The sequence below is a fragment of the Canis lupus genome, chromosome 5 (assembly GCF_011100685.1).
Source record: "Canis lupus familiaris isolate Mischka breed German Shepherd chromosome 5, alternate assembly UU_Cfam_GSD_1.0, whole genome shotgun sequence".
In the NCBI taxonomy this organism is placed as follows: Eukaryota; Metazoa; Chordata; class Mammalia; order Carnivora; family Canidae; genus Canis; species Canis lupus.
The window spans coordinates 55,003,887-55,026,470 of record NC_049226.1 but is presented as its reverse complement, the minus strand read 5'-3'; the positions used below and the strand labels follow the sequence as shown (position 1 = coordinate 55,026,470).

General features: G+C 51.9%; 1 protein-coding gene and 1 long non-coding RNA gene across 4 annotated transcripts in view; one reads left to right on the top strand and one right to left on the bottom strand.

Moving 5' to 3' along the window:
• Positions 1-2,871: 2,871 nt before the first annotated feature.
• LOC111095953 lies at positions 2,872-5,189 on the bottom strand. Its single transcript, XR_005359756.1, has 3 exons — positions 5,038-5,189; positions 4,381-4,582; positions 2,872-3,806 (listed from the first exon to the last, which is right to left on the bottom strand). It is a non-coding gene; the product is annotated as an uncharacterized LOC111095953 (long non-coding RNA).
• ACOT11 (acyl-CoA thioesterase 11) overlaps positions 4,779-22,584 on the top strand; it is a 47,976-nt gene continuing 30,170 nt past the window's right edge. The window contains exon 1 of one of the 3 annotated variants that reach the window (XM_038537449.1): positions 4,779-4,955. Coding sequence is in view for 2 of the 3 variants with exons in the window: in XM_038537446.1 (XP_038393374.1) it covers positions 10,871-10,903 (33 nt within the window). In the remaining variant the exon portion in view is untranslated. Of the gene's footprint in view, positions 4,956-10,755; positions 10,904-22,221; positions 22,362-22,584 lie in introns of those variants that run through there. The other 2 variants (XM_038537446.1, XM_038537447.1) reach the window with 2 other exon arrangements.

Sequence of the window (22,584 nt, the reverse complement as noted above, 5' to 3'; positions counted from 1 at the left end):
CACAGACAGAGGGAGAAGCAGGCTCCATGCAGGGAGCCCGAAGTGGGACTCGATCCTGGGACCCTGGGATCACGGCCTGAGGCAAAGGCAGAGGCTCAACTGCTGAGCCACCCAGATGCTCCTCTTTTTTTTTTTTTTTTTTTTTTAAGATTTCATTTATTTATTCATGAGAGACACACACAGAGAGGCAGAGACACAGAGAGAGGGAGAAACAGGCTCCCTGCAGGGAGCCCAATGTGGGACCTGTTCCCAAGACTCCAGGATCACACCCTGAGCTGAAGGCAGACACTCAACCGCTGAGCCACCCAGGCATTCCCATAAAAGAAAATCTTAGTGACTTTGGAAGTTGGCAAAGATTTCTTAAGCAGGACACAAAAAGTCTATGGTAAAGTAAAAATTGATGTTAGACTTCATCATAAATTAGAAAATTTTGCTCTTCAAGATACTATTATGAAAATGAAAAGATGAGCCCCAGATTTGGAGAAAATATCTGCAAAATATTTTTGCAACAGAAGACTTGTATCTAGAGATGTATAAACATATTAAAAAATTTTTAAAGTTTATTTTAGAGGGAGTGTGTGTGTGCGCACACACATGTGGGGGAGGGGCAGAGGAGGAGGGAGAGAGAGAGAATGTCTAGTAGACTCTGTACTGAGTATGTTGCTGACCTAGCACTCTCAATCTCATGACCCTGAGATCATGACCTGAGTGGAAACCAAGAGTTGGCATTTAACCTACTGAGCCATCCCGGTGCCCCTAAGAAATTTTAAATTGTGGTAAAATATACATAACAAAATTTATCATCTTAACTAACTTTAAGTGTACAGTTAAATAGTGGTAAGTCTATTCATATTGCTGTTCAACCAATCCCCAGGGCTTTTTTTTCTTGCAAAACTAAAACTATATCCATTAAACAACTGCTCATTTCCTTCTGCCCTAGCCCCTGGCAACCCCCATTCTACTTTCTGTTTCTTTGAATTTGATGACTCTAGTTACCTCATATAGTGGCACATACAGTATTTGTTTTTTTTGTGACTGACCTATTGCACTTAGCATAATGTCCTCAAGGTTCATCTGTGTTCTAGCATATGTCAGAATTTCCTTCCTTTTTAAGGCTGAATGTACTCCATTGTATGCATGTACCACATTTTGCTTATTCATTCATCAATCGATGAACATTTGGGTTGTTTCCACCTTTTGCCTACTGTGAATAGTGCTGCTATACATATAGTAGCAGGTTGTACAAATATCTCTTGGAGAGCTTGTTTTCAATTCCTTTTTTTTTTTTTTTAAGATCTTATTTATTGATGAGAGACAGAGAGAGGGGCAGAGACACAGGAGGAGGGAGAAACAGGCTCCCTGCAGGAAGCCTAATGTGGAACTGGATCCTAGGACCCCAGGATCACGACCTGAGCCAAAGGCAGACCCTCAACCACTGAGCCACCCAGGTGCCCCCTGTTTTCAATTCTTTTAGATATATAAAGAACTCTTATAATTTAATAATAAGACCATCAATCCAATTTTTTTTTAAATGGGGGAAGATTTGAATACATATTTTACCAGAGAAGATACACAGATCATGGTAAGTCAGTATATAGAAAAGATGCTTAACAACATCAATGGACAGGAAAATATAAATGAAACCCACAATAAGAAGCACTCTGAATCCACTGAAATGATTCAGATTAAAGTGATGGACCAAGTGCTTTGAGGATGGAGAGGAACTAGAACTCTCATATGCTGTTGGTGGGAGAGGGAACTGATACCACCATTGTGGAAATATTTTGGCAGTTTAAAAAATGTTAAACATGCATCATATTAGCCATTCCACTCCTAGGTATTTACCTGAGAGAAATGAGTGTATATGTCCACACATGGATTTGAACATGAATGTTCATATTAGTTTTATGTGTATACTAGCCAGCAACGAGAAACAATCCAAAGCCTGTCAAAAAGTGAGTGAAGAACCCAATCATGCTACAACCGCAAAATGACATTCTACTCGGCAATAGAAAGGGACAAATTATTGGTGTGTGTGACATATGTATGAATTGCAAAATAATTATGCTGAGTGAATGGAGCCAGACAAAAAAAGAATGCACACTGTGTGATTCCATTTAGGTAGCATTCTAGAGCCACAAACTAATCCAGAGTGACACAGAGGCAGACTATTGTTTGCTGGGAGATGTGGGGGAGGGGGCAGTGTGAGGCAGAGGGAGAGGTGACAAAGGGCCATAGGAAGTTTTAGGGGTGACGATACATTCATTATCTTGACTGTGATGCTTTCATGGATATATATGTGTATATATATGTATATATAATATGTATGTCAAAACTTGCCAGATTATATACTTCAAATATGTACAGTTCATTGTATGTAACAATATTTCAATAAAGCTCTAAGGCAAAAAGAAATACTTTCAAAAAGACCCATAAAGAGGATCCCTGGGTGGCTCAGTGGTTTAGCGCCTGCCTTTGGCCCAGGGCATGATCCTGGAGTCCTGGTATCGAGTCCCACATCGGGCTCCCTGCATGGAGCCTGCTTCTCCCTCTGCCTCTCTCTCTCTCTCTCTCTGTCTTTCTCATGAATAAATAAATAAAATCCTTAAAAAAAAAAAAAGACCCATAAAGAGAAATACTATATAGAAACAAAAATTATGGAAAGACATTTATTTATTTATTTATTTATTTATTTATTTATTTATTTATTTTATTTATGATAGTCACACAGAGAGAGAGAGAGAGAGAGAGAGAGAGAGGCAGAGACACAGGCAGAGGGAGAAGCAGGCTCCATGCCAGGAGCCTGACGTGGGATTCGATCCCGGGTCTCCAGGATCACGCCCTGGTCCAAAGGCAGGTGCTAAACCGCTGCGCCACCCAGGGATCCCCAGAAAGACATTTATGATAATTGTTGAGAAAGAAAAAAAAGTAGATTACAAAACAGTATATCCAATATGGTCACTTTTAAAAAATTTTTTTATTTATTTAAAAAAAATTTTTTTTAAAGTAATCTCTATACCCAGTGCAGGGCTTGAACTTACAACCCTGAGACCAAGAGTTGCATGCTCTAGTGACTGAACCAGCTGGGTGTCCCTGGTCATTTGTTTTTAGATAACTTGAATATCTCTAGCATTCACCATTTGATTATAAGTAGTGCCACATTCAAATCAAATCATGGTTTATGCCAGCCCAGAGCCATCCTGCCAGTGTGGGAATTCTCCTTCCCTGACAAGTCCATCGTCCTGTGTGTTTCTGGGTGTCCCCAAAGTGTCTTGCTGCACTCAGAAAGCAATCTCAGATGTCATGTGCTGTTGCTGACAGGGGGGCTTCTGCTGAGCCGAGGCCCCTGCGTTAGTGTCGCTAGCTGCGCCAGAGACAGGCCCACACTACTTGTCCATGCTACTGCGGAGCACCGTGCATGGGGTACCCCATCATTCCAGCCCTGACACTCTTGTACCTGTAGGGTGCTTTGAGAGCACAGAGGAGCAAAGCGACAGGGAAAGTGCCCCATCCTGTGATTTGGGCATGGCTTGGGCCCCTGGATGTGGCAGCATGGCAGCTCTATGTCTGCAGACTGTCCTTTCCTCCAGGGAGGGGCTGAGGCAGGGGTTCAAGTACCAGCCTCTGTGAGGTGTCTGCAACGTCTGATCCTCCACCTCTCCCAACCGGGGGTGGAATGCACTCCTACTGCCAGGCTCCTCCTCCCAAGATCCAGTGTCTTTCAGGGACCACCATCAACCTCTGTCAGGTGCAGATGAGGGTGTCCCCCAAACATGAATACTGATGGAGATTTTTCTAGGCAGCTCCTTTAAAAAAAAAAAAGATTTATTTATTTATGATAGACACACAGAGAGAGAGAGAGAGAGGGACAGAGACACAGGCAGAGGGAGAAGCAGGATCCATGCCGGGAGCCCCTTGCAGGACCCGATCCCGGGACTCCTGGATCACGCCCTGGGCCAAAGGCAGGCGCTAAACCGCTGAGCCACCCAGGGATCCCCTAGGCAGCTCCTTATGCCTTATGAGCATATGGTATATTTCACATCGTATCATATGACATCATATAACATGTAGACACCCTGTGTGGGGGAGGGGTGCCTCCACGTCCCCAGTTGGCAGGCTTCACCTTTCAGCTCTAGTCCAGTTGGAAGCACATACCTTAAATTATTTTTTTAAAGATTGATTGATTGATTTATTTATTTATTTATTTATTTATTTATTTATTTATGATAGACATAGAGAGAGAGAGGCAGAGACACAGGAGGAGGGAGAAGCAGGCTCCATGCAGGAAGCCCAGGCGGGACTCGATCCCGGGACTCCAGGGTCGCGCCCTGGGCCACAGGCAGGCGCCAAACCGCCGAGCCACCCAGGGATCCCACATACCTTAAACTATTTAAGTTATTAACAGTGACTCTCTCTGGGGGAAGAGACCGTGGATGGTATTCATTTTCTTTGTTCTTTTCTGAACTGTCCATTTTCATCGGTTTTCCATCAATACCCAGCCGGGCAAGACAGGCGCGCGGCCCAGCAGCTGGCCCCAGCACCGGCTCGCAGGGGCCCCGCACACAGCAGGTGCTCGGTAAAGCTGCGAAGGGAGCGCGGGGATGAGGTCTCGGGCTGCCGAGCCGGGTTAGCAGTAGCCCTCCGCGCCCTGGCGCCCGCCCGCCCCACCGACCCTGCCCGCCGGCGCCCGCGTTTCCGGCCCTGGCTCCGCTCGCGCGCCCCGGGACTGACGCCTGGCGGGCGGGGTGTCTGGCGCCGGCCCGGGGCGCTGGCCTTTGCGAGCCCCGCCGCCGTGCCGGGAAGGGGGGACCAGAGCCCGCGGGAGCTCGCCCTGGCCGCGCCCCGCCGCGCCCGCCTCCCCCCTCAGGCTCTGCTCTGGGACCTAAGCGGCTCCTCCAACGCTCCCCTGGCCTCCGCCCCGCGGGCTGCGGCGTCTACAGGGTTCCACCTCTAGGGTAAGACCCCCAGGTCAGGCTGTCCCTCCCCTGCCCCCCTGCCTCCCTGCCTCCCTGCCAGTGAAGGACCGAAGGACCGCACCCTCCGGGATTCTCCTGTTCCTGGCTCCTCCGGGGTCCCAGCCCTCGCTCAGACACATCTGCCTCTCCCCGGGACTGGGCGCCAGACATGCAACCTGGTGCCGGGTGCCCGCTTGCTTGGGCAGGCTGAGGCCTGAAGCGTCCTAGACTTGAGCTGAGATGGGCGGGCCTCTCAGTGGGCTGGGGGGGGGGGGGGGGGGCTGGCCCTGGGAGGGGCCTATGCACGCAGGAGTCAGAGTCCACAGGGCCCCCGCCAATGTGACTCACCTGGACCTGGGGTTGGTGAGGGAGCAGTAGCTCTTGCTGTGAGGGCAACTGCCCTGCAAGGGTCCAGTCCAGGAAGTGAGGCTGAGTCCAGAGCCCCCGCAGCTGGGCCCAGACCCCCAGCATCTGGGCCCAGGAGCTGGTTCCAGCCCCAGCAGATGCAGGTGGTGAGAGAGGGACATGAAGAGGGCTTGGAGCCCGCCAGGCAGGGCGGAGGTTAGGATTGACTGGACAGGTCCAGTACTCGGCTCATGCATCCCACATCTGGCCTCTGTGGCTTGTTGGCACCCTTCCTGCCTGTCTCCGCCACCCATGTCTTCTCTCCTCTGTACTGTTGAACCCGCCTCCCACTGCTTTTCTTGCCCAGCTTCTCTGTAAAGGGCTATAGTTCTGAGGTGGGGGCGGGGGGGCCCAGCCCTGGAGCAATGTTGATGTCACCTCCACTTCCTGTCTTGCTGGTATCACTACCTCATTCCTGCATCCTATCCCCCTTCCCATTTATCCCACAACTTCCTTTGTTCTGCCATACCCAGCCCAAGGGATCCCCCCCCCCAAAAGGAACTGGAGTCTTCAGCTTGGAAAACAGGAGATGATAGCATTCATTCATTCATTCATTCATTTGATTATTGATGTACACACGCATTTATTTCCATTCACTCACTCACTCACCCGTTCCCTTGCTCTTTCCCATTCAATACCCCCTTCCTTTACTCTCAGGACACTTAATGAGCATCTACTATGTTCAAAGCCCTGAGTGTTTGCAGGGGGAGGCGGGGGACAGGATACTCTGATGAATCAGCTCCATCCCTGCTGCCAACCGTTCAAGGTCAAGAAAGATAAATTAGCACAAATCAGCTCAATTGAAGAGAAAAAGTAGCATGAGACAGCAATGAAGGGCTGTGAAGTGTGTGTGTGTGTGTGTGTGTGTGTGTGTGTGTGTGTTTGTGGGGGGGACGGGGACAGAGGGGACTGAGTAGGACAATGGAAGCCCCACTCAGGAGGGGCACAGAAGACTTCCTGGAGGTGGTGCCATTTGACCCAGGCTTTGATGGGGGACAGGGTTGGGAGGTAGAGCTATCAGAGGGCACCGGGGTGTAGGGAACAGCAGGAACAAAGGAAACCCCAGTGTGAGGACACAGGAGGAAGCTCTGTCCATGGCTAGAGATGATTGGAAGAAATAAGTCTAGATGGGGCAGAGGACAGGACATGCGCTCCCATCTCTGGGCCTTCTGTCATAGACCAGGGGAGCAGCCTTGTCCTGGGTGACCCAGAGTCATGGTCATGGGGTAATGGCAAGACCTGGGTGGCAATTAGACCTCAACTGTTCAGTCAGCCTTAGATGGAGTGAGTCCTTCTATCCTGGAGGTATGTAAGTGGAGGCTGCGGTAGTAGGTGTGTGTGTGTAGAGTGAGGGAGAGTTACAAGTTCTGGTCCAGGTTGTGGTCCTATCTGGAAAGGCTAAAAAGCCCAGCAGAGGGAATTCCTGGGAGTTTGGTTATGTACTCACTTATTCATACCCTCATTTGACCCTATACCCCTTCCCTCCTTCCTTTCTTCCTCCCTCCCTCACTCCCTGCCTTCCTCCCTCCCTCCCTCCCTTCCTTCCAACAACAGCAACAGTTCCTTCTTCCTTCCTTCCTTCCTTCCTTCCTTCCTTCCTTCCTTCCTTCCTTCCTTCCTTCCTTCCTTCCTTCCTTCCTTCCTTCCGTCTTTCCTTCCTTCCTTCCTATCACTCAGTCACTAAACCCTTGTCCTGGGCACACCCCATGCTATGGACTCAGATGACTCAGATGAACTCCTTGTCTGTGTGAGTTCCCACTCTGATGGGGGAGACAGACCCCCCATGGCAGACAGTGGCAACCTACTATCCCTGTGGCATATAGATGGAGGTTACTTCTCTGTGTTTTGTCACCGAGTGGGGTTGCAGAGTTGGGACACGGGCCTGAAGAATGAATTTAGGCATGTGTCTTCCAGCCAGGAGGGCCCCATCTGTGGGGCCAGAGGAAGGATGTCACATGGGAAACGAAGTGCTTGCCGGAGAAAATACCTGGGGTCCCGGGGCTTAAGAGGCAGGCTTTCTTGAGATATGGGACTCCCCAGAGGCACACTTGAGGACCAGGCCTTTGCACTACAGACACCACAAGCTCATCCCACACTAGCAGTGAGCCTACAGGGTTCAGGCACCTCTAGAGAAGTCCTTGGTCTGCATAAGCTGTAAGAAGGCTGCAGAGAGTGCTGCTTACACCCGTGGGCTCTGGACTTAGATCAGGGTTCAAGTCCTTATGCTAACTCTTATCAATTACATGACTTAAGACAAATGACTCTTTGCTTCCAGTTTTCCTCTGTAGGAGAAATGATAATCATAGTACCTTCCTCCAAGGATGAGGCCCAAAGGTGGTACCATATCTGAGGTGCTTGCACAGGGCTGGGCGTGTGGAAAAAACTATAATGACAGTGACGGTGGTGGTGAGAGAGATGGTCAGTCAAAGTCCGCCTCAACAACCTCTGGGTCTCGTTCTCTCCACCTGTGAAGTGGGAGGGCTGACCCAGCTCGCTGGCTCCTACAGGGTGGTCTCTGGACCAGCAGCACCAGCAGCACCAGCAGTTCATAGGATCTTACTAGCAATACAACTTCTTGGGCTCTCCTGGAGCTTTTGCTTTCAGTAGTCTGAATTTTATTTTTTTTAAAGATTTTATTTTTTTATGAGAGACAGAGAGAGAGAGAGAGAGAGGCAGAGCAGGCTCCATGCAGGGAACCTGACGCGGGACTGGATCCCAGGACCGCAGGATCACGCCCTGGGCTGAAGGCGGTGCTAAACCGCTGAGCCACCCGGGCTGCCCCAGCAATCTGAATTTTTAAAAAGCCCTTTGCAGGGCAGCCCCAGTGGCTCAGCAGTTTAGTGCTGCTTTAGCCCGGGGCGTGATCCTGGAGGCCCAGGATCCAGTCCCATGTCAGGCTCCCTGCATGGAGCCTGCTTCTCCCTCTGCCTATGTCTCTGCCTCTTTCTCTCTCTGTGTGTGTCTCTCATGAATAAATAAAATCTTTTTTTTTTTTAAAGCCCTTTGCATGATTCTGATGCAGGCTGACGTTTGGGGACCTCACTCTTGCTTAAGACCTTCTCTCTATCAAAAAAAAAAAAAAAAAAAAAAAAAAAAGACCTTCTCTCTATCCACCTTTCCAGGACCGTGATCCATCCAGTGTGCTGTGATCCATCCAGGTGTGCTACATGTTTCCTACGCTTAGGGCTCCGGTCTGGGGGCTGACGGGGAGAGGGCATGGAGATGAGTAAGATGTGGTGTCGACCCTTGGGGGGGCTCCCAGGCGAGTTGGGGAGGGGAGGCAGATACCCATGAAATACTCACTGGAATCAGAGGCTGAACAGAACTGCCGAAGAGACGCGAGTCAGTTCTATAGTGAAGAGGAGAGAGGAGAGAGCCCTCTGCAGAGGGATGGGGCTCTCTGTTGCTTGTTCCTGACACTGTACTGATTCAACCTTGCTGGGAGTCCTCTAGTAAGTCTCACTGAAGCCTCTCTTATTTTGTGCCTTGTTGTGGGGTGAGGTGGACAAGGCCATAGGCTTGAGGTTAGGAATGAGGAGTCCAGACAGCTTCCTCACAGACTTCAGGTGGCTCACTTTTCATCCCTGGGCTTCAGTGTATCCCTCTGTAAAACAGGGGGATTAGACAGAGTCCAGTGAATCTGCGAATCGTGGAGCCCTGGTAAGAGAGTAGGTTGGGGACCAGAAGCTTCTAGGTCTCATTCCCTCATCTGTGCAGTGAAGCCTTAAATTGCTCTGGCTGCCTGCCCGGGTACAGTGAGATGAGCTGTCCCTTCCCAGTCGAGGTCTCATGATTCCTGTCCTGTTCATTTCACATGGCTTTTTAGCATGTGGGGCCTGTTCTTCATTCTTAGAGGCTTCCTCGGCCCAGTTGCCTGGCATTCAAGGCCGTGCTCGACAGATTCCCAGCTTTTCTCTGCAAGATGAGGATCCTTACTGCCTATTATTATATCCAGTTCTGTTCCTGTTAGCCCTTCCACCTCGCCCCTTTTCTCAGCCCATTCAGTCTTCAGGCCAGAAAGCACTACCTCTTTCAGGAAGCCTCCTAGATTGCCCCAGCCCCCCTCAGTGCCATCCTTGGACTGTCTTGCAGTCTTTAAGGTGTGACTTTAATTTCTCATTTGTTGACACTGAAATGCCTGCTGACAGACCCATGAGCTCTTTTTTTTTTTTTTTTGACCCATGAGCTCTTTAAGGGAAAGGCTGGAGCTCATAGGGATGGTCATTAGAGCCCTTGACTCCCAGAGCAGGGAGGCTCAGAGACAAGAGGGAACTTGCTCAGAGTTACAGGGCACATTAGTGAGAGACTCAGGCCTAGAAGCCAGGTGTCTTAGGCCCAGGGGGGACCTTAGGTGTGGGGCGTGAGCTAGAGGCAGTGAAGGGCAGAGGCCTCAGATGGGGTGACCTGTGTTCCAACACGGCTTTGCACTCAATGGCTGTGCACCCTGGGCTGTGTCACCTACCCTCCCCAAGGTTACCTTCCGGGGGGTTGGAGCGAGGACCAGGAGAGGCCTTGGACACAGTAGGAGCTTGGTTATTGTGTGGTGCTCTTTATCACTCCTGACCATTTGTCCACTCCAGCTCCCCTGCCTGGCTCTCCCCTGCCTTCTTCTCTGAACCACCAAGGTGGAGCAACCATGCTCCATCATGAAAAGTCCAATGTGAGTGTCAAGGCTCCCTCATTAAGCCTCTTGCAGAAGTGAGAGGGACAAGAGAGAATCAAGGCAGTCTCTCCATCGGGAGTGGCTACAGAGTGCCTAGGGTGGGTGTCCACAGGGCCCAAGCCTGTGGAACTAATGAGGTGGGATTTGACAGATGTCACTTTAAGAAGTCACATTGCTTATTTGAAGGAGGGAGGGGGTGTGCCCTGGCCCTGGCCACAGCCCCACTGGGCTGCATTTGGGGGCTGCCCTCCCAAGGGTGAAGAGTCCTAGCAGGTGGGCCTGATATGTCCCTGGCAGGCTGCTGGCAGCTCCCTGGCTTCCTGCCCCCTCCAGCCCGAGCCCTGGTGGACAGATAGAAGCCGGTGACCTTTGCCAGTCTAACTGGCTGGGGGCCGTGAGGTGGAAACTCCTGGCCCCTGGGAAAGACCCCAGAGCCAGGAGACCCTGTGAGAAGGCTGTCAGGGGCTGGAAGTGGGGGTGACCAAGTTTGGCTAGGGATAAAGCGGGTACCCGGCCTCCTGATGTGGCTGGGGCCCAGTTGGTGGCCATTCTCCTTCGTCTCCAGCAGGCAGGCACAGGAGCCTGGGAGTGGGGTGCTCTGGGAAAAGGCAGGCAGAGGGCAGTCTGGGGAGAGGCAGGCCTGAGTGATAACTGCTGGGCTGGGAGGGGCGGGGGCTCGGGAGGAGGAGGAGCGGGAGGGGGAGGAGGAGTGGGGGGAGGAGGAGGAGCGGGAGGGAGGAGAGGCCGCAGGCTTCATCTGGAGGCGGAGCGGGCTGCTGCTCAGGTGGCCCGTGGCTCTCACAGGGTGCTGCCAGCGGCGCCACGGGGTGGCGGGGTCTCAGCCACGATGATCCAGAATGTGGGAAATCACCTGCGCAGGGTATGCGGGCGGGCTGGGGGTTGCGGGGTGGCCCACGGGGTGGGGGTGAGGGCGTGGGGGTGCTGGGGAGTGGAGATCCCGAAAGAGAATTGGAGTTTCCATTCTAAGTCAGAAGTTCTGTATCTTCTCTGTCCTGGGCTGGTTTACCGGGAGCAGCAATCCGCAAACCAGCCCGGGGCCACGAACTGCCCCAAGGGCTGGGGGGAGGGGGGCCTGCGGGGAAGTTCCTTGTCTGGAATGCTATTTCGGGGCTGCGTGTGTGGCTTCTGCTGGACATCCGAGCCCATGCCTCTGTGGGGTTCAGGGCTGGATAGGGTTTGGGGCTCAGAGGCCGTGGTGCTGAAAGGAGCTACAGGGTCGGGGTGTGTGTAAGAGGGAGAGTGCAAGTGTGGCAGGACGAGCTCTGGGAGCCTCTGGGAGGTTACCTCTCTCCGGTGCTCAGGACCAGGCATGGGCGTTGGAAAGGTGTCTGCAGGGTGCCCACATTTCCCTGGGATGTCTCACCAGGGACTTTGGAGTTGAGATTAGATGCTGAGGCATGGGATGGAGGCAAGTGCTCATCACCCACCTGGCAGGAGCCTTTGATCTGGTGAACAGGACAAGGGTTCAGGACAGGCTGGCAAAGGTTGTGCTGGGCACAGAGGGGGTTGTCCTCTGAGGACGTTGTCAGGAAACGCCTTTTTAATGGGGCAGGGATGGGATGCCTGGGTGGCTCAGTTGAGCATCGCCTTCAGCTCAGGGCGTGATCCTGGGGTCCTGGGATCAAATCCCACATTGGGCTTCTTGCAGGGAACCTGTTTCTCCCTCTGCCTATGTCTCTGTCTCTCTGTGTGTCTCTCGTGAATAAATAAATAAAATCTTAAAAAAATAATAAAATAAAGGGGGCAGGGGCAAATACATTTCTTACCTATCCCCCCCTCCATCTGCCTGAGTGCCACCCAGCTTAGACCTCAGCACCCTCTCCACTGGCCAGAGCATCTTCTCCCAGCTTCTCCGATTCCACATCCCACCTGTCCAATCTCCCTCCACTGAGGGATGCTTCTAATAGATAAATGTGCTTATTCCACACCTGCTCAGCCAGCTGCCTTCAGTGTAACATCCGTGTTCCTTACCTGACACAGAAAGATCTTGAAAACCTGCTTCTGCCTGCTTCTCCCTCCTCGTTCCACCCTCCCCACCCCTATGCATTCAGTGTGGCAGCTGAACCGAACTGCTTGCCACTGCCTTGGTATACCACCTTGGTTCTTTCCTCTTCACTGTGGTCCCTACTGTGCTTTCTGCTCGGGTGGCCCCTAGTCTCCCATCTCCTCCCCCACCCCCTGGAGAGTTACCTCTGAGCCCTTAGATCTCAGCTCAGATGCTGACTCCTCTAGAAAGCCTTCCCAGACTTCCCAGGGCACAGGGAGCCTCTGTGTTAGCTCCGTCTCCCCCTGACGTGTATGTCCACCTCTTCCACCAGGGAGTTCCAGGAGGCTGCTCTCGCTGTGCCCAGCAGATGGCCTGGGCATGGTCAGAACCCCAGCAATGCCTAATGAATGAATGGATGGGCACCAGAGCTTCTCAGTGAGGCCAAGGGTGGGATCTGGGCCACAGGGCCTCTTGCTCCCCATCTCCTGAGCGTGGCACAGACAACATATTCCAGATGGGGCTGTGTCTTCTCTTGTGCCCTTCATGATTTCTCCCCATTGATCCCCATCAATAATTGAGGAAAAGGTTGTGGGGAAAGGATGTATCATTATCATTATCATTTTACAGAGATAACTATTTATATATAGGGGCACCTGAGTGGCTCACTCGGTTAAGCATCTGCCTTTGGCTTGTGTCATGATCTCAGGGTCCTGGGATCGAGCCCTGGGTCAGCTGGGATCCTGCTCCTGCTTCTCTTTCTGCCTCTTCCCCTGCTTGTGTGCTTCTCTCTCTCTCTGTCAAATAAATAAATAAAATATTTAAAGCATAAAACTATAAAAAGATATATATATATATATATACACATATATATAGTTTTTAATGAAAAGCAAGCAAATAAAAAACCCCACCAAACTCTCTTCACTGGGGACACAGAAAGCCAGGTTAACTGGGAATGGAAAGGGGCACACAGATAGCCCACAGCCCTGCTTCACAGGGTTTGGGGGCCCTTGTCAGCATCCCAGGCACTGTGGACAGTGAATCTTTTGGAGTTAGATGGTTCTGACTCTTACCTGCCCCTGGGCACCCAGCAAGCTCTTGGAACATGTGAATGAGTGAGTGAGGTGGTAAGCCTGCCAAGCTGAGGGCACAAGGTGTGGCGGGGAGCTCTGATTGCCTGGCTGCTAGTGCTGGAAAGGTCCTACTGTCCTGTCTCAGCCCTTGCCTCTCTCAGTGGAGACCCTCCCCTTCCCCATCCAGGGTGCCTGTCTGTACTGGGCCCTGAGTCCCACGCTCCTGGGCTGGTAGTGATCTGCTGGTACCCTAGTGGGAGACTGGCAACCTCTGCTCAGCTTCCGTTTTAGCCAGGTCAAGGTTACCTCCTGAGAACTTTATTTACTCTGGGAGAGGTGATAGAGCTGTTGATCCCCATTCTCCTTGGAAGGCCCTGAACCCTGGTAGTGTTGCCAACAGGTGGTGGAAGATTGGAAAGAGCAAGAGGAATTGGTGCCCATATTCGTGTATACATGAACTTACATGTTATCACCGACTCCTGACGGGGATCCCCCTGCTTCACCTTGAACCTGAGGACAGCTGGAGGTTCTCCCCAGCCCAGCTGCTCAGCCTCATTGAGGGTCTAGTACAGAGTGTGAGGAAGTTTCAAGCATGGCATTTGGCCACCCCTCGATTAGAATCTTATCTTTACCCCATTGCTCATATGTAACCTAGGTCCATGTGCTCCCCCTCTCTGAGTGTTCTCTGAGGCCTCCACCAGCCTTGACAGTTTGGACTTTTGGGAAGGGTTTGTGCACCATCTTGAGGTTGGTCCTGACAGCAAAAGGCAGGGGCCTGTCTGCCTTGAGAGCCCTGCTTTGTGGTAGAGGAGGGACACCCACAGGAATGAAACGGCATGCCTATGATACAGTGTGAGTGCAAAAACTTGTGAATGAATGAGTGACTATGGGAGAAGGGTGCTGAAGTGGTCCCAGAAGGTTTCCTGGAGGAAGAGGCAGGACTCAGACACTTAGCCACTTAGCTTCAGCCTGTTCAGGAGTTGCATGTGAACCCTGGTCTCAGCCATGGACAGATGCCTTTAGGGTTTGTAGTCTGGAGGACTCTTCTTCATCCTGCAAAACCCAGCTCAGCCATCGTTTCCCCTACCCATCCGCATCCTGCCTGCCTGCTCCCAGAATTAATGGCGTCTCCTCAGGATGTGATACTAATTTTGCTTGTTCCCTCCACAGGGATTTGCACATGGCAGGTACTAAGTACTCTGGGATGAACCCAGGCTGCTGTGTGGTGCTCACAGCTAATGAAGGAGACACAGTGAGAAAGTAGTCAAGTAAATACACAATCCAAATCTGTGCCAAGTGCCATGAACAGTAATAATGATGAGCGTAAATGCCATATAAGCGCTCCCTGCATGCCAAGCATGCATTAACTTGTTTATCCTTTATAACAACTCTGTGGAGTAGATAACGTTACTATGCCCGTGTTGAAGACGAAATGGAGACAGAGAGGTTAAGTAACTTGCCCAAGGTCACACAGCTATTAAGTGGTGCTGCTGACATTAAACTCTCTGGGAACTGTGAGAGAATAATGAGAGAGGTCAGGGGAGGGCTCTCTGAGCTGGTGACAACTGAATAGAAACCTAGCAGCTGAGAAGGAGACAGCCAGAGGAAGGGCTGGAAGGGTATTCCAGGCAGAGGGAATGGCATTCACTTGTAGGCTCCAAGGCTTGGGATGGGGCTTGGTGCCTCTGAGCTATTGAGTGGGGGGCAGTGTGGCCTGGATAGGCAGAGCAGGTGGGAGGGGCTGAGATAGGCAGGCAGTAGTATGCCTCGGGCTAGGTGTCTGGGCCTGGTAGGCAGGGTTTGGGGTTTGGAGTGCTAGGAGTTGTATTGTCCTGCCCTCCAGACCGTGTGGTGCTTGGGGATGCTCTGGTCCTCAGGCTTAGTGCCAAGGTACGTGGTCCTGCACACTGTGCTCAGAGAAGCTCAGAGACCTAGGGAAACACATTGTCATGGTTCCGCTCTGGACAGGCAGCCCCCCACGAAGGTCCTGGCCACCTTCCCATCCATTCCCTGACCCCTCACAACAGGAAGGTGGGTGATAGGCTCAGCCCCCATAGGCAGGGCATGGAGAAGTAAGATGATATGCCTGGGCTTATGAAGCTAGTGAGAGACTTAGAATCCCTACCTGGCAAGCAGAGACCTTTTTCCCAGCCCCTGACCTGGCCAGGGAGACATCTGGAACTGCTTTGCATCTAAAACATGGCCTCGCTGTCACACTCATACGCACTCCATCACAGCCTCCCCTGTGTACCTTCGCACACTGATAATGCACATCCGGGGCTGATCACCTTCCCCCTCACACACACCAGCGGTCTAGAGGAGGCTGCACCACTGCCCTTCTGTGTTTGGTCCAGGCCGGGCCATGCTGGCATCCCCAGCACCTCTGGACAGCTGCTCATGAGTCTAGAGATCTGCCTTAGACATACTAACTCACTTTACCCTTGAGTCCTTAGTTTCCTCAGCCGTGAACCAGGTCTGTTCCTGTAGATCTTGCCAGAGCATTGGCAAGATTAATGACTCTGGAGGAGTGCGGAGCTTGGCACACAATCAACCGTGGTAGATGTTGATTGGTCCTTCTCTTTTCGTTTCATCTGGACTTCTGATTCCTCAATGTTTCAAACACAGGGTCAGTTGGTTGGAGGAGGTGGTAAAGACGAACTTGCTGTGTACCTACTAGGTGGCAGCCCTGCTACCAGCCCTGCTAGGCTTGTGGTATTCATCTGGCTTTACAGATGAAAGAGAACCAAGGCTCTAGCACTGAGCCACTTTGAGCTAGTTGGAGAATTCAAATCTTGTCGGGGCCTAAGCTACAGCTGGGCAGGGGCCCCATGCCATGGCACTTCTCCTTGTCCTGGGCCGACCTGGCTAAGCAGAGGAACTCACACCCCTGCCTTGTGCCTGCCCTGTCCTGTGCCTTCAGGGACAGATGGTGCTGTCGGCCCGAGGCTCTGCTGTTTCCCTGGCTGCGGGCCTGTGAGCTCCTGCCACTCTTCAGGAGCAGCCTCTTTGTGGGTAGCAGTTGGCATCGGGGCAGTGAGTCTGGCACTCTGGGGACACTGGGATGAGTCAGATTGGACCTGCCCTCAGGTGCCCCCAGGCTGATGGGGAGACAGAGAGAGGTACAAACCACTGATGACAGCAGAGTGTGGCCAGGCTGTGAGAGAGCGAAGCCCAGGGTGGCCCTTCACCAGCCTAGGGGCAAGGCAGGCTCCCTGGGGGAGTGGTGGGTTGGCCTGGCCTTCTTTGGGTCAGGAAGCCTGGCCCAGGCAGAGGCATCTGTGTGTGAGATGTGGGGAGGAGCTCGTTATACCAGCAACAGTGAGAGAATTTGGGAGTGACACCTTGAGGAGTCCCTCTCCTGCCCCCTTGTCCAGGTAATATGTATGTCCTGCCTGGAGCTTCTTCCATAGTAATAGTTTGCCCTCAGCAAATCAGACATTAAGTCATTATCGTCAGCAGACATAAGCATTAAGCATCTGTTTCAGAGACGCAGCTTTGGAAGTGAGCAAAGCAAAATCCCAGCACGGGACGTGGTGCCCTCAGGCAAGTCCCTCAGATAGCCCAGGTCTGTTTTGTGCAAGGGGCCTAACTGTGCCTCACAAGGTTTGGGCAAGGATTACGTAATGTTATGGACACAAAGCCATTATATAATGTATACAAAGGCCTGGAACATAGTAGGTACTGAAGAAATTCTGCCCAGGATGGGGGAAAGGGGAGATGTTGGTCAAAGGGCACCAACTTTCAGTTATAAGATGAGTAAGTTCTGGAGACCTGGTGTATGGCATGGGGACGACAGTTAACAACAATGAGTTACACACTTGAAATTTGCTAAGAGAGTAAATTTCAAGTGTTCTTATCTCTGCCCCCCCCACCCGCCCCAAACAGGGGAACTCTAAGTTGATTGATGTGTTAATCCCTTGATTGTGGTCATCATTTCACAATATATATTGTCTATCAAAACCTCACGCTGTGTGATCTAAATACATAACAACTTTTATTCGGCAAACATTGGGACTCCAGGGAGCTGTGGCCCTGTGCTTGAGGAGTCTCCCATCTCCTCATGTGTGCACCCACTTTGCAGTCTGGGAAGCACCATGAAAGCTTTATCTTGTCTGGTTTTTCAGAAGCGCAGAGAGTTGGCAGGCTGGCACCCCCTGGCCCTCTGCTGTGGTCCCGAGAGCCCCATTCCTCAGGGTGGGATGCTCCCCGCCCCTGACCTTTCCACTCCTCCCTGCTGTCCTATTTGTGACCTCTGGAACCGGCTGTGATCTGCCCTGGGGGTGTGGCCCTGCCAGGTGTGGCCCATTCCTAAGCCTGGAAAGTGGTCAGAGGTTAGGAAGGGGAGTGGCCCTTAAGCCTTCCTAAAGCAGCCTCAGGTTTACAGCGTTTCCAGGGCTGAGCTGAACCAGGTGGGTCTCGATTTCCATTTGATTCCTTGGGGAGGGTGTAGGGAGACCAGCTTCTGTCCTTCTCCAAGGATACTACCCTCTGTTGCTGTGGGAGGGACAAATGGGTGGTCTAGAGTCAGAAGACTAGCTGGTTCTGGCCAAGTGGCTAGCTACTTCTTTCTTTCTTTCTTTCTTTCTTTCTTTCTTTCTTTCTTTCTTTCTTTCTTTCTTTCTTTCTTTCTTTCTTTCTTTCTTTCTTTCTTTCTTTCTTTTTTTAAGATTTTATTCATTTATTCATGAGAGACACACAGAGAGAGAGAGAGAGAGAGAGGCAGAGACACAGGCAGAGGGAGAAGCAGGCTCCATGCAGGGAGCCTGATGTGGGACTCGATCCCTGACTCCAGGATCACGTCCTGGGCTGAAGGCAGGCACTAAACCGCTGAGCCACCCAGGCTGCCCTAGCTACTCTTTCTGAGCCTTAGTTTCCTTGTGTGTAACATGGGGCTGTGGGGGTAGTAATGAGCCCTGTCCCGTGAGGCTGCTTGTGTCATGCAGGTTAGGGCCATGCTGGCCTTTACACACAGACAACAAGTTTTAGGATTGAGTGATGTGCCTATAGGCTTTGAGGGCAGTGGGGTGCCTGGGGAAGGAGGGCTAGAGACAGGAAGGGGTCCAAGGACCAAATGACTTTGGGTCAAGGGAAGGGGCTGGCCCAGTATTGCTCCCAGCAACCCCACCCCTACCCCAGGGCCTCCTGGGATTCAGAGTTTACTGATTCCCTACCCCTCTCATTTAAGACTAAGAGGTATGTCTCACCATGCAAACTGGTTCTCAGCAAGGCAGACAAAAGATTAGGATGGGCTTCTGAGCCCATGAGGCCCTCTGGATAGGCCATGTGGGAGTGATGATGGTGGTTGGGATGCTGAGATCCCTACAGCTCAGGTGGGATGGACTGCTCAGAGACCATCCCACTTCCAGCTCTTTCTCCATATCACCTGGAAGGCAATTCATGGAGGGTCTCCAAAGTGCCAGGCTCTGTCTCAGAAGTCCCATGGGCTATATGATCTAGTCTGCCTCCAGGGCTGGTGTCCCCCCTGGAGCACCCCTGCCAGGCTCTGGAGTCAGGAAAACCCAAGTCTACTGTCCCCTCTTCTTCTTCTTCTTCTTCTTTTTTTTTTTTTAAATAAATTCATGCCCTACATGGGGCTCGAACTCACAACTCCGAGATCAAGAGTTGTGTGTTCTATCCTATAGCCAACAGGGCACCCCTTCCCTCTGCTTTTTACCGGCTATGTTTTTCCTGTGGATCCTTCCATGTTCCCTGTCTGAGATTCCTTTTCGTTAACTATAAATGGGGACTCCTGCTTCAGAGTGGACTTGAGAATTCAAGGGCCCCCAAGAACTAGACCTGGCACATAGTAGGTACACAATAGATGGTAGCCGTAGATTTCGAAAACAGGATCTTCAAGGTTCTGCCGGGGGAATTCTTGGGCAGCCCCTACCTGTAGGCAGCTCGCTGGCTTGGGGAGATCCCTCTTCTACTGGCTGTGTCCCATCAGCCTCCAGAGGAGCCCTCAGGTATCTCCCAGACTCTAGGCAATCAAAACCACTTTCCTGTACCCATGTTCCCTTCCAACTACTTCCTGGTTTCTTTGCTTCCTTTTCCCAGTAAAATCTCTGCAAGACTTTTCTGTGGTCCCTCCTTCCACCTCTCTGCCTCTCACCCTGTCCCTAATCCATGACTCCTCTCCCTAACCTCCCTCCACCCCCTTAGAGTTTCTCTGCCTGTCTGCTGGGACTGCTCAGCCACCTGACCAGCAGGCACCCTGCTGGAGATCCACCCTCTTTAGTGTCCTTCCACCTCACCCAGTTCCCTGTGGTTTCCTCTGTAGCCTGCTCCCTCCCCTCCCACCAACCTCTAAATAGCTCCATCGTTGCTCTCTCCTTGGATGATGTCTGTTCTGTCTACTGTGGCTGTATGAAAAACTACCCCCACACAGTGGCTTAAAACAAGAACCATTTCATTGTATCTTGAGAGTTTGTGGGTCAGGAATTTGGACAGGACTTGGCTGGGTGACCGTTCTGCTCTACATGGGTAGGGCGTTGGGGGTAGCTGCGACCTGCCACCCTGCTGTTCCTCTGGCAGCCAGGCTTGTCCCCGTTTCTCCTCGGGCTCTTTGCACCCTCTGTTCCCCTGCCTGGAACCCTGTGCCAGCGGAGCCTTGCATGACTGCTCCTGCTTATCATTCATTCAGGTCTGGGCCTTGAAGCCTCCTTCGTTGCAGAGGCTGGATTTGCGTCTCCCGCCTCCACCACCTTCTCTCTTCATCACATCCGCTCTTTCCCACAGCTCTTTTCGTTTTTAAAATGACCATGTTTCTTTGCTTATTTTATTATCTGTCCATCAGGGAACACATTTAATGTTATATTCCTAGCATCTTGAAGGAATGAGTGGAAGTTTTAAAAAAAGATTGATGTTGATTCCCAGCTAGAATTGCCCTCTTTCTAATCTCATGCACCCCAGTTTGGTCTTGTGGTTTTTTTGTTTAAGATTTTATTTTTTAAGTAATCTCTACACCCAATGTGGGGCTTAAACTCATAACCCTGAGATTAAGGGTCATGGGCTTGACCTTGAGGCATCCAGGTGCCCCTTGTCTTGGTTTTCTCTCTTACCGAACCCTCCTGTCCTCTGACCCAGCCAGCCCTGAGCTGTGTCGCCTGAGACCCCATCACCAGGCCACATATAGCCTTACCCCCTCATGGTCCCCCTCCTGCCTGGTTGTCCTTCCAAGCAAACCCCCCTCACCTCCCCCCTCACAGGGCTGGGCCTTGTGCTGCTAGTTACACCCTAGCCCGAGGCTGCCTCCTTCCAGTCACTGAATCGTTCCTGCCCTAAACATGTCCCCACCCTCACCACACCAGAAGCTTTCTGCAAGAATCAGTCCCTGTTATGGGCACATGAAATTGTGAGGCTGCTTGTGTAGATCCAGCCAATAAGCTAGAGCCACCCCAGCAGCCATATAACTTAAAACAAAGTGAGGGTGACAGAAAACCCCAAATGCAGGCAGATACCATGAATCTTGTTCCTTTCATCTGCTTGATCTTATGTTTATAGGTTACAGCCTTTCAGGTGGCCATCTGGAACCAGGTTTGTGTCTTCATTCCAGGCATTTGATCAAATGTTGAATGGAATAAACAAATGATACTCCATTAGAGACACCTCCTGGTTCAGTTTAACATATTTTCACATTTTTTACTGAGCGTTTACAATGTTCTGGGTCTGCGCAAACACAAAATGCACAGAATATGTCCATTCTCGCCTCAGGATCTCTTCCCTTGCGCCTGGGATGCCTTGTTCCTAGTGAGCCGGAGCTGGTTTCCAGTGATTGTTGCCTTCTATACCTTTGTGAGGGGGGTCTTGAGCCTTTCAGGGGCCCGGAAAAGGAGGTCTCCCAGCAACTATCGCGTATGCTTAGACTGTGTGTGGATATTTGTGGGAGGCCTCTGTGGAGTGTCATGGACTTTGCCTGTTCAACATCTTGGTTCATGGCTGAAGTGAAGCCTGGTGGTTGGTAGACAGATGGCGTGTTCAACTGGCAGTGATTGTCACAGAGCAGGGCTGAAAGACCTGTCTGATGCCACCTCTGCTGGAGCTCCCCTGCCACTTTCCTGTCTTCCCAAAGCCTGGGTCCTCATCCTCAAGCTTGGTGTGGGCTCTTGCAAGTCCACCCAGCCTAGTCATGGCAGGTCTCTCTCACCCCCAGGGACTGTGCAGACTTCCTGCTGGCTAGCATGATTTCCTGTGTTGCTCATCAATGCGTGGATTTTTAATAACATGAAGAGCTGACCCCTTTTTTAAAAAAGATTTTATTCATTCATGAGCGACACAGAGAGAGAGACAGGGACACAGGCAGAGGGAGAAGCAGGTTCCCTGCAAGAACCTGATGCGGGACTCCATCCCAGGATCACGCCCTGAGCCGAAGGCAGACACTCAACCACTGAGCCATCCAGGTGCCCTGAACTGAGCCTTTTTAATTACATTCTCTGGGTCAGATTCTGTTCCAAGCACCTTGCACATATAATCTCACTGAGTCCTGTTTGTGATAACGTTACTTCCATTTTACAGATGTGGAAAGTGAGGTTTGCTGAGGTTCACCTGCTCATCCTTTCCTCAACAAATCTTTCTCAGATTCCTCTGAGACCGTGTGGGGCACATGGATAAAGGGATGAGAAGGCCATCCTGCAGCTGGAGAACTTGAGGTTGAGGGAAGGCTGTGGAGTGTGGCATGCGCCCAGAGAGGACCGTCAGTGCACCTGCTCAGCGCAGCAGCCTCTGCCAGAGCCCAGGCCCAGTTCTGGGGCTCTAACCCTTTGACCCGGCCACTCCGGGCCTTCGAAGCAGCCTCTTGAAATTGGTGTTCCTTGGCCAGGCCTGTTCTGGGGCCTGGTTCACTCATTGCCAGTATAAGGAATGCGTTTGCGGATAAAGTCCCAGCTCTCACTCTGGCCACTCCTCTGCTTCGGAATAGTTTCTTGAATACTTTGGGGGAGAAAAAGTTAGTGTGCTGTGTGGGGGAAAGCTGGGCGAGGCTGGAGAGAAGAGACAAGGGGACTGCAGACCCCAGGGCGGGCAGAAGTGGGGGCATCCAGGGGGGCCTCCCGCCCAAGGGTGGGAGGGCGGGCCCCACCTGCTGGGGAAGGATCAGACCCCATCCCTCAGCCAGGGCCTGCAGGGACTAGAGAAGCAGCAGGGGCCTCAGAGGGGCCTCGGGCTGCCAGCTTCCTGGGGCAGGAAGTCCCAGCAGTGGCCAGAATCCCTCCCGCAGGGCTGCTACGCAAGCAGCTCAGGCCTGAGGAATGTGTGCAGCCGAGGTAGGAGGGGCCCCTTCCTGCCCCTTTACTTCTCCCTCTGCCCAGTGCCCTTCTGTCTCCTCTCTCCTGCTTGCTGTGTTCCCTACCGGCCTCTGTGCTGTGACCTCATAGTTTCCTCCCCTCCCTCTCATCCCCTCCCCCTCCTCTCCTCCTTCTCTCTCTGGGACCTCTCTCTTCTCCCCACTTCCCTCCTCTGGTTCTTTGTCCCTCGGCCCTTGCCGTC